The 10859-nt window shown below is 48.8% G+C and overlaps 5 protein-coding genes across 5 annotated transcripts; 3 read left to right on the plus strand and 2 right to left on the minus strand.

Annotated features, from left to right (window-relative positions):
- Positions 1-374: 374 nt before the first annotated feature.
- On the plus strand, positions 375-2042 carry NECHADRAFT_83171 (uncharacterized protein; the record flags this gene model as incomplete). The annotated part of the gene is made up of 1 exon (XM_003044399.1): positions 375-2042. One exon carries the CDS (start codon positions 375-377, stop codon positions 2040-2042), a length of 1668 nt encoding a protein of 555 aa, XP_003044445.1.
- Positions 2043-2151: 109 nt separating this feature from the next.
- Positions 2152-2998, minus strand: NECHADRAFT_95181 (uncharacterized protein; the record flags this gene model as incomplete). Its single annotated transcript, XM_003044520.1, has 3 exons — positions 2152-2405; positions 2449-2795; positions 2946-2998. 3 exons carry the CDS (start codon positions 2996-2998, stop codon positions 2152-2154), a joined length of 654 nt encoding a protein of 217 aa, XP_003044566.1.
- Positions 2999-3676: 678 nt separating this feature from the next.
- Positions 3677-5637, minus strand: NECHADRAFT_83173 (uncharacterized protein; the record flags this gene model as incomplete). The annotated part of the gene is made up of 11 exons (XM_003044521.1): positions 3677-3745; positions 3801-3984; positions 4038-4096; positions 4156-4476; positions 4531-4608; positions 4656-4724; positions 4790-4848; positions 4921-5019; positions 5070-5105; positions 5159-5403; positions 5456-5637. The coding sequence occupies 11 exons, from the start codon at positions 5635-5637 to the stop codon at positions 3677-3679; spliced, it is 1401 nt and encodes a 466-aa protein (XP_003044567.1).
- A 672-nt stretch (positions 5638-6309) lies between these two features.
- NECHADRAFT_101151 (uncharacterized protein) lies at positions 6310-8117 on the plus strand (the record flags this gene model as incomplete). Its single annotated transcript, XM_003044400.1, has 5 exons — positions 6310-6482; positions 6543-6906; positions 6965-7028; positions 7083-7322; positions 7372-8117. 5 exons carry the CDS (start codon positions 6310-6312, stop codon positions 8115-8117), a joined length of 1587 nt encoding a protein of 528 aa, XP_003044446.1.
- A 1911-nt stretch (positions 8118-10028) lies between these two features.
- NECHADRAFT_106284 (uncharacterized protein) lies at positions 10029-10640 on the plus strand (the record flags this gene model as incomplete). The annotated part of the gene is made up of 1 exon (XM_003044401.1): positions 10029-10640. The coding sequence occupies one exon, from the start codon at positions 10029-10031 to the stop codon at positions 10638-10640; it is 612 nt and encodes a 203-aa protein (XP_003044447.1).
- Between the last annotated feature and the right edge of the window lie 219 nt (positions 10641-10859).

Consider the following 10859-nt stretch of genomic DNA (forward strand, 5'->3'; position numbering starts at 1 on the left):
GGGGAAGAGGGGATCACTTCAGCGTCCATGGTTAATGCTCTTTGAAGCCATGATGAAAGACACAGTAATGACACCATCACTTCTGCACGCACTACAAACACCATGTACTGAGTGAAGATTTTCATGCGGCAACTCAAAAGCCACGTTTTTGTGCATAGCAAGGTTCTACACAATAAAACGTTGCTGCTCAACAAACCCAATCACCAGGCTATAAAAGAACTTCTGTCCTCTCGCTGCCTAAAGACTGAACCTTCCCCTTGCATCGTCTGAATTTGTCTACAAATCATTCTCGACAACAATTCCCACGCTGAATAAAAGACAGGATCGAAAATATCTCCCCTAAACCAAATATCAGTTTCATACACGTTGAAACGATGACTACAACTCACCCCATCGACGATGACACCCCTAAGCTCGAGGAAGATCCCCAAGCCACCATCGACCAGGGAATTCTCGATGAAATCCGCCGCCATAATAATGGGGTAGACAAGGGGTTTTTCAAAAGGTTTTTCGGAAGATCGCCTTTGGACAACTCGGGCAAAAATACCCTCGATCTCCTACGACGCCGTTTCATCCCCCGCCTACCAGAATCCGAGGAGGAGCCCGATCTTCCAGGCACCTTGTACCACTTCCTCTACTCAGGTACTACCGAGTATAGCTGGGCCACGGTCCAAATTCTTGGGCTTGAGCTTGATGCTGAGTTTTATGCTCACGACTCCGGCTTAGTACAGCTTTACAAGTATGCCCGAAAGGTCTTTAAAAGTCAGCCAGCCCGTCGCTTTCTGCACGGAATATACATTCTCGGGCTAGTGGCCGAGCTCTGGGTGTTTGACCGAGCTGGGTTGTATCATTCCCAACCTTTGAACCTGCGAGACCACTCAGAGCCGCTCGCAGCCATATTTGCCAGCTACTTGCGCTTGGACGATCTTGACCTTGGCATGAACCCGATTCTCCACTACGACACGATAGGGACATATATCTTGGCCAAGGGCGAGAACCAATCCGAACCGGGACTTTCCCAGTTTTATCTGGAAGGCGAACCCATCGCATATCCTAAAGATATTGTGAGCACCAGACCTACGTGTTACCGAGCGAGATTATCGGCTTCGACCAAACCCGAATTCGTCATCAAGTTCACTTGGAAAGTTGAAAACTCGGAACCAGAAGATTGGGAACTAGAAGCCTGGGAATTAGAGCGTTGGGGACCAAAACCTCGCCGCTCTGAGAAATCCATGCTGCGACTTGTCAAGAAACGCAACGTCAGTGGTGTGATGCAAATGTTTAGCCACCAAAAGGTCGGGCCTAGTTGCGGTCTTCGCGGGGGAGGCATGGAGTTTCCAGCCTTGAAAGAGCAATTTGGCGATACTACATTCACATTCCGGGGCTCAGACTTGGAATGTATGGTCGTTTATCCCCTTGGTCGCCCTCTTGGCCGGTTCCATTCAATGGAGGAGTTCCTTCGAGGTTTCCGTGATGCCATCGCTGGGTATCGGTCATTGCATCTAGATGGCAAGATTCTCCATCAAGATATATCACCGAACAACATTATGCTTACTGGGGATAAGAAAGAAGGGGATCCATGGGGATTTCTTATCGACCTCGATATGAGCATGGAACTTGCCGTCGGTCCAGCCCGACCAGGTGAGATCATCGGAACCAAGGCATTCATGGCCATTGGCGTGCTCAAGCGTGTACCACGAACATATCGCCAGGATCTAGAATCCTTTCTCTACGTGTTTCTGTGGATTGCCATCTGCGGTGGTGATCGAAAGTTGCCAGCTGATAGTCGGATTCAGCGCTGGATGGTTGGGAACTGGAGTGAATTGGCCCGGAAGAAGACGGAGGATATGGAGGATGGGAATTTCGCTGAGTTAGTAGCCGAGTTTAAGCCCCAGTTTCAGTCTCTGAAGGGCTTGGCTTATAGGTTGCGAGAGATTATCTTCGCCCCAGAACCAAAATTAGGGGACAAGGAGGCCGAGGAGATGTATTCTGCCTTGATCGCGGCAGTTGACAATGCTTTGATTTTCCAATTCGAATCATGAGTTGCAACTTCTAGTTATCAAATTCAAAACTCTCAGTACTTCTCAAACTCATGACCAAATAGACGTGCATGCAACTTGCTGAACTCCACAGGCCACTTTCGTCCACCAGTCACGCCCCCCAATATGTCTTCAACATGGCTTTGACAGTCATTGGCTGTATATCAGGAAACTTGGCGTTGAGTTCTCCTGGAACGAAACAGATTTCTTCATCAGCTGTCCACTTGGAGAAAATAGACATGAACCACTGAAACTGAGGTTTGGGGAATGTAGTGTAACACGGAACCTGCGAAGGCAGTTCGGTTAATTCACCCTTCTCGAGTTTCTCGATAGGATCGTAGAAAACCTCGAATTTTGACCCTGCACCTTGAAGTCAGACAAGATTCGAATGTATACGGCAGACACTTACCCGTGGTGCTTTCGGCCAAGTTGACAAATTCCTTCCAAGTGATGACATCACCCGCAATCCTCGTGGTTTCAGGCCACTCATCAAGGTCCAGAGCTGCCACCACGTATTTGGCAACATCAAAAGAATATGTCACCGTGAAGCGCGCATCACCATCGCCTGGGATGGCTGCTACCTTGCCCGCGATATCAATGCCAAAAGGAGACGGGCGCAGGTAAGACTTGATGTGCGGGTGGCCCCAGTAGTCCAAGAAACATCCATTCTGGAATAGCGTCCATTCGAGACAAGACTGCCGAAGAGTTTCGACGGCTTGGAAGTAATGCTTCAAGACAGGAAGCTCTTTAATGGCTCTGCAAATCATTAGTATACCCTCGAGATACTGATACGGATGATTCGGGGTTCACTCACTCCTTGGGATAGTTGATACCAAATGCACTCGGCACAAACCGCTTGGTATGGACAGACGCCTCCGAGGCCTTGATTAGATTACCTTGTCCAACTTCAAGGGCATTGCCTTCATATGGCAAGCAACTAATGACAGTGTGAATCTCATGGCGCTCAAGAGCCTCGGTCAGGGAAGTGGCATCGGCATAGTCGACTGCCACGGACGTGACACCATCATCGCTTGGCGCATTCTTTTGTTTATCGTGGTAAGCAAGTTTGGCCCGAAATAAGGTGAGCTGGTTTGAAATCGGAACTGACCTTTCTGGTGAGAAGGAATGGCTTGTGGCGGGTCTGGGATTTCAAAACCTCTAGAATGGTTTTGCCCACCTTGCCTGTTCCTCCAGCTACAGCGACATTCACCATGATAGTCTCCCTTGAATATTGATGCTGACGATTTGAAGAGAAAATGGGAAAATGGGGACTTAGGTAGGAGGTGAAAAGGCAGAGCTGTGTTAGTCATTGCCACGTCTTATATGAGCTTATATGAGATCTAATGAGACAAAGTAGGGGTTCCGTGTCTGTCACGAATAGTCTTAGCTCCGGATATGCTGACTCTTAAGTCCGAATATAGCTCGTATCATTGTCTTGGCGGGTCTATTTAAGTTTTCGAATTCTCCACCAGCTATCTCTAGAACCGCCCACTTTTATCACTATATCAGACCATAGTTCTTGTTTTGGAATAATTTCGGCGAATACTAACTACCTACAGATAATCATAGGTCTTGAAAAATACATTGTAACTTGAGGGTTTTTGCAGTATCTCTAGATCTTCTAGTCATCCGGAACCTTAAATGTGTGCATAGCTTGGCTCTATGTGCCAGTACTTGTCAAAGAGGTATCCAGGATCATACTTTGCCTGTTGATACTATTAATTAGTGATGGTGACCCATTAGATACAAGGAACACATTACCTTGAGCTTCTGAAGACGAGGGTAATTCTGTCCCCAGCAATCCTCGGCGGTTTCTGTTGGCATAGATGCATTGGCCCACACGCCGAGATCTTTGCCCCAGTCTTGAATCTGCTGTTGTCGAACGAGCTGGTTACCCTCATGAACCCACTGGAGTGCGGTTGTATCGTGACTTGGGTCGTTGTGCCTAACAAATGTGTCAGTATTCCAACACTTGAGTTGGCCTGCTGGATTACTTACTCTTCGCTAATGAGAATCATGCTGTGGCCTTGATCTGCGGCACGAATGCAGCTGGCCTCCTAGAGAACAAGTTAGAACCAGATGCAACACCGATATGGAGTGGTTTGGGTTGACATACCGGACGAACACGCTTTGCCTTGTGCATCTCGAACACGACCTTGGTGAAGGAAGCATCAGAGTATCTGTCCGTGTACTCTAGCCATCGCTCCCAGAGTTTGTACACAAGCGTAGGTGTGATATTCGTCACAGGGAGTGCTCCGGTCGCTATTCTGGGCGGCCCATCAAGCAACAGGTCATCGAGGCAGTGACTGAGCTCCACCAAAGAGGGGAAGGTTGTTAAAGAGTCATTGAGCGGTTTCATTCCGTCCAAGAAGAAGCTGAAAATGTCTGAGAACTGGTCGACTGTTCCTTGCAGCGTAAAGTTGAGAAGCACAAGTGGCTAACGTCGAGTGAGGTTAGAGAAATTTCAAAATATTCAAGTATAGTCGCTGACCTTGTTTCCTGGCCCTCGGACAAAGTTGAGAAATACAATAACGACATCGCCGTTCAGTTGGTAGGCATTGACATGTTGCTGGAAACTGTCAGGTTGCTTCTTCGTTTGATCAAGTCTTGACCTACGACAAATCGAGGGACCAAAGTTGGCATGTCGTCGGGAGAAAATGCGAGTGATCGGAATACCCACTGTCCCTGAACAAAGCGCCGTTAGTATGCAGGGCAAAAATCAATAACTTTGCGTGCTAGGATTTTCTCACAGGGTCTGGAAAGGTCTTGAGGACAAGCTCGACGGCGATGCCAAAGTTTGACGAGGCACCTAAAACATGTGAGCCCAAGTAACAAACCTGGCGGATGAAGTTTTCTATCTACCAGTCAATCCTATACTAACCTTTTATACCCCAGAATAGATCCGGGTTCTGCTTGTCGCTTGCTTGAACAATTTTTCCGTTGGCCAAAACAACGGTGGCAGAGACCAGGTTGTCACATGCTGGAAAAAGATTAACAGATTTGCCATCGCATCATTCATGGAGAACTTACCCATGCCATATCTTTGAGTCAACGGACCATAACCACCTAGGATGTCCCTAGTTAGCAAGAGATCAATCCGAGCCAAAGTATCTACTTACCACCTAACAAGTGGCCACCAACGCCAACGTTGTGTACTCCTCCCCCAACACAGGCTAAACCCTCGTCACGGAGAGCGGTATAGACCTCCCCCCACAGACATCCTCCAGCAACTGTCACTTCGGACCGCTCTTTGTTGATCTTGACACCTTTCAAGTGCGAAAGATCAATCACAAGACCGTTATCCACAGCACTGGCGCCGCCTGCATGGTGACCACCACACTTGACGGCAAGAGGAAGATTGGTCCTGGATAGTTGTGGTTAGCCAGTGGGTTCTAACGGGTCGTCTTTGTACCTACCGGCCCGCAAAGAGAACTGCAGTGGAGACATCCTCGGCAGTTCCGGGAAAAGCAATGAGTTTGGCTTTGGCATTGAAAATGGCAGAGAAGCGCTTTGAGGCATCGGTAAACTCTGAAGAGCTGGCGTCAATGATGTCGCCTTTGAAGCCAGCTTTTCTCAGGCTATCGGCTTCTACAACCATTGTGATCGATTTTGAAACTGTAAAGGGTGTCAATAAAGATACAGATACTGTCATTAAGACAACACCACCTGTAGTGTCATGTTTCTATTATATAACTCTCTGCTAATGGGTACTCTGCATCGGCTCCACGATGTGCGGGATCCATCTCTACGGCAAGGTTGCATCAACTTGAGGTACCCGAGAGTGATCGTCGGTGTCAAATAACTAGAACGTGTGATCAGCGATAATATTACTTCACTGAGCTGTCATGTCCCCGTGAACCTACCAAATTTGATATCAAGCACCTCGACAAGACCTTATCTAACAAACTACCCATAACTCAAACACACTTGCACCCATGTTGGTTCGGTTGTTTTCCCCCGCATTTTGCCCTATGCTAATCTCCGTTTCACGGTTGTGTTATTTCCGTTAGGTCCCTGAGAAGTCCACCCCTTCCCCCACCGCTTCTTCGAGTCCTTGACCATGCCCCTGCTCACCTCCACTTCAAGAGCTAGCAGGGCAGGATCGTGGGGTATCGGTTCGGCACTTCGGCCCCACACCATCCCGGATCTGAGACAGGGGATATAAGACAGACAAGGCCAAGACGGCTGTTTCAAGTTTGTTCTTGGATCATTTATCTTGGACCAATCCTTAATGCTCGTGAGATCGTACTTTTCTACCGTTCAAGTCAAAATGTCACAAGAAATCCTATTACCCATCATTCTTGGCCTAGTATTTCTCTTCATCAAGTTTGTTGGCTTTTCCAAGCAGACAAGCAAACCTATTCCGGGACCTCCCGCACTTCCTCTTATCGGAAACCTCTTACAGTTCAAGTCTCCCAGCATCCTCAAGACATGGGCACGCCAGTATGGCGAGATCTACCAAGTCCGCCTTGGCCCCGCTTAAAACTGGGTGTTTTTGAATAGCCCCAAAATTGTCAAGGAGCTTCTTGAGAAAAAGTCGGCTGCTACATCCACTCGTCCTAGTTTTCTGTCGGCAAATATGGTCTCGGGCGGGAGACGGATGGTTCTCATGCCATATGGGAACCACTGGCGGACGCTTCGGTCCATTATCCATGCTTCACTGACCCCGAAGGCGGCTAATGTGCTGCAGCCTGCTCAGAACTTTGAGGGAAAGCAGTTGATTTGGAATATTTTCAACAGCATTAACAATACTGGTCAGACCCGGGAAGCCAAGGACGATCGAGAGATGGGTTTTTATACCCATGTTCAGAGATACTCAGCATCAGTCATCTTGCTCATGGTTTACGGGTTGAGGGCACCGACATGGGTAGGTTCACATCTGAAAACGGCCTCGATGTTCACAACTGACGATAACACATGGATAGGAGTCCAACGCAATCACCCAGATCTACAAGGTCATGAATGACTTTGGTAGGGTCGCCAATCCCAGTATGACCACACAGATTCTCTACTCAAAGAAACACACTGACCCAATATATCTAGTATACGGTGCCATTGATGTCTTTCCCTGGCTCCTGAACTTGCCAAAGTGGATGCATTGGTGGAACAACGACCTCAAAAAGATTGAAGAACGACAGAGTGAGGCCTGGCTCCACTATTGGAACCAGATGAAGGACAAGATCGACAAGGGTGAAGCTCCTGATTGCTTCGGTCGCCAGTTTGTGGAAGCAGGCTATAAGCAAAAGGGCATCAGCGAGTTACAGGCTGCGTATGTCTGCGGAAGTAAGTTGCTTATCACATTCTGTTGAACGACATAACTGATTTTCTATAGCAATGATCGAGGCCGGGTCCGATACCACGGCAGCGTCAGTAAATAACGGACTTCTTTACCTCAGTGCCTACCCCGACGTGGTTGCCAGAGCCCACGAGGAGATTGAGCATGTAGTGGGTAACAATCGGTCTCCCACCTTTGACGATGACCTCCCATATGTTCGGGCAATTGTCAAGGAAACCCTTCGAATCCGACCAGCTACGACTATGGGTGGACCTCATGCAGCTGACCAAGATATTGAATACAATGGATACACCATCCCTAAGGGAACTGGTCTAATGCTACATCAAAACGGCATTCAAATGGACCCAGAACTTTATCCAGAGCCTGAAAAGTTCAACCCAGACCGCTTCCTCGACCATCCACTCAAGGCGGGAGACTATGTCGGAATAGCGGATCCTTACAAACGAGATCACTGGACATATGGAACTGGACGAAGAATTTGCTCAGGGATGCACGTGGCCGAGAACAGCTTGCACATTGTCTTTGCCAAGATACTGTGGGCGTACACTATCAGTGCGCCCAAAGACGAAGAGGGTAGATTGTTGCCGGTTGATCTCTCGGATGATGCGTTTTTTCTAGGGGCAGTCACTGTGGCGAAACCGTATCGGTGTATCTTTAGCCCCAGGAATGCTGAGGTTGCAGAGACGATTGTGAGGGAGTGGAAGGAGGCGGAGAGAGAAGGATTTCAGCTTGGAGACCGCAAGGTGGGCATAGACGGGATTATTGCGACACAGACAGACTAGATCAGGTATCAGCATACAATATCAAAATAAAACCAGCACAAGAAGGATTTCTTTGTTATCCCTTCAAATCCCTTTTCTGCGGTCCTTGCCAGCTTGCTGTCTGGTGCTGGCTTCTCTTCGTCTCTGGTTCGCTCTCTTTGACGATCCCATCATTATTACCCGCGGGGTCTCTTAGGTGCTAAATTAATGATCAATTCACTTGTCTTACAAGAGCCATGTATTCCTCGGGTCCAGTTACAAAAACGGAATGCCTGTTGGTGGCTGTGGCGCGAGGCACTCTTGCACAGCCCCAGAGTGTGCATGAAGCTAACAGATTTAGGTGAGACAGGCAGCGCAACAGCATTGCCTGAAACTTCACATCACACGAACCTGGATCAGAGTGAAAACTCATAAATGACGCCCGGCTCCACCTACAATTGTGTCTGAATAGTCTCGCTGTTTTCACTCCTTTTGAGACAACCATGGCCACCCCACAACGACTCTGTGAACCGTTGGATAATCTCAACAACCAGATTCAACTAATTGAAGTTCTCTCATAATCCCCCAACGAAAAGGTCAGCTGCAAACTACATACCGTATCTCTTGATGCAAAGCCCTACCGCATGTCTATCATATGTCTGGGGCCAACCTCTCTTGGCCGTTCTCAGCTCTACCTTGTTTAATCAGGAGGACATAGAAAACAGCCTCGAAATGCTTTACCACATATTACTAATGCATAGCCTGATAACGCCCAGGTTATCCGAGCAGATGATACGAGATGGTCTCAAACGCTTACCATATGAGACTGTGGAGCGACATTTTATAGAATGGGCTGCGAAAAGGGGCTTTATTGATAGGTAGGCATAAGTTCATTCGTGGAGCAGATGTACAGGAAGGAGACGTTGTGTGCGTGATTGTGCACTTGAACCAACCTGATATTCTTCGACCAGAGGGTGATCACTACTTGTTTGTGGGTTACTGTTTCATGTTGGGTTTGATGAATGGGGAGGTTGTTGCGATGACCAAGCAAGGGAGAGCAAACATTGAGGTCATTGACATTAAATAGACAGTGACTAACTGGCCGCTGAAGTCATAGTTGAAGAAGGCTCGTTGTGTGAATTTGGTGGCGTTGTCAGAGGAATTCATCGGCCGTAATAACAAAGAATACAATTATTAACACGCTCCGGCGTGTAAAACCCGATACTAAAACCCCCCATACCCTATATTAAAGGCTCACAAAAAGGACTGGACATAAGCAAAATCCATCTCGGCACAGATCAGTCAGTGGCAAACAAGGGAAAGAAGAGAAAAGAAATTAAAAAAGCAACGTGCCTGTCTGCCAATGCCAATGTTCATCATCCCAGGGTTGCACTCTCGATTTCCCGGGGTAACCGCCCATGCAATCGGCGACCTCTCGCTTCCCACCCTCCAATCGCTTCTGTTCCCATTATCTGGTCTAACAATTATGCATAAGCGAGGCCTTCCAGCCCAACGGCCTGGGGGACGCCACACCACGACAATCACGTTTAAAATTCTGGGTACGTGTGTCTCGATTGGGTGGTGAAAGACACTATTGAGGCCGCACAGGCGCTATCTGTCAATAGCCTTAAGGGGGTTTCTTGGCAGCTGAAGCGAAAAGCCTCGCCAGAGGCTCCGTGCACTTTTCTTTGATGCTTTCGAGGGAGAATTTTGTTGTCCATGTGCGTTGGTGGTCCAGGATGCTGGTGTCGGATCACCATTTGAATGTATCTTGGCATCACCTTTGCATACTTGGCAGCTTGGCGGATGGCATCTCGACCCTCAGCTGAAAACATCGACAGAGGTATAAGAATCCCGGAAGTCGCTCATGTAGATCTCCTTTTTCGTACTCGGTAGTCTCCAGATACCTTGATACATCCAAATCAAAACCTCATCATCATCTACATTTCCAAAATGAAGTTCCTCTCCCTCTCTGCCCTCGTGGGCCTCGCCGCCGCATCCCCCATTGCCGCCCCAGCAGGATGTTCCACCGCCCCTGGTGGCTGCACCATCGCCGGCTCCCTCGGCATGCTGTCCAACTCCCCCCACTCGAGCAACAGGATCGACATCTACACCGGCACTGGCGCGAGCGACCCCGAGGTCTGTCGAGCCCGATGCTACAGCTCCGCATTCCCAAGCTGCAAGGCCTTTGCCGTGAGAAAGTCATCCGGAAGCAACGGTGCCTGCTCCCTCTGGGACTACGCGGTGCCGTTCCGCGCCCCCGAGGGCAGCGAGACATCCAACACCTACTACTATAACCTCCCCGAAGGCATCGTCGGCTGGGTTCCTGAAAACGTGGCCCAGCACTACAAGGCCGATACCAGCAAGACTAAGGGCAACTACAAGGATTGCCGTGCTCTGTGCATCTCCGAGCCTACCTGCAAGGGCTTCGGCTTCAAGAGCGGTGGCAACTGCCAGCTGTACGATGTCTCGCTGGCTGGAAAGGTCAAGGCCAAGGCAGACAGCCCGTATATCCACTACCAGCTGGACTGCACTGCTGCTCCTATCGCTCCCGTCCCCTATTGAGTGGTGGTTGATTGAAGGGTTGGGTTGGAGGTTTGGTGGTTGGGTGTATACTCGGCGGCTTTAAAACTAGGAATGAGACAATGATAATGGATACTTAATGTCTTTGTTAATTTGTTGAATAACTGAATCTGTCATGGAATTCCTTGAGTTGTCTCTTAACAATCGCCTCAACTCGTCCTGGTGGCCGATCTCGGCTGATGTTATCCTCAACCTGTTGGC

The sequence above is a fragment of the Fusarium vanettenii genome (genome assembly GCF_000151355.1).
Source record: "Fusarium vanettenii 77-13-4 chromosome 7 genomic scaffold NECHAsca_22_chr7_11_0, whole genome shotgun sequence".
Taxonomy (NCBI): Eukaryota; Fungi; Ascomycota; class Sordariomycetes; order Hypocreales; family Nectriaceae; genus Fusarium; species Fusarium vanettenii.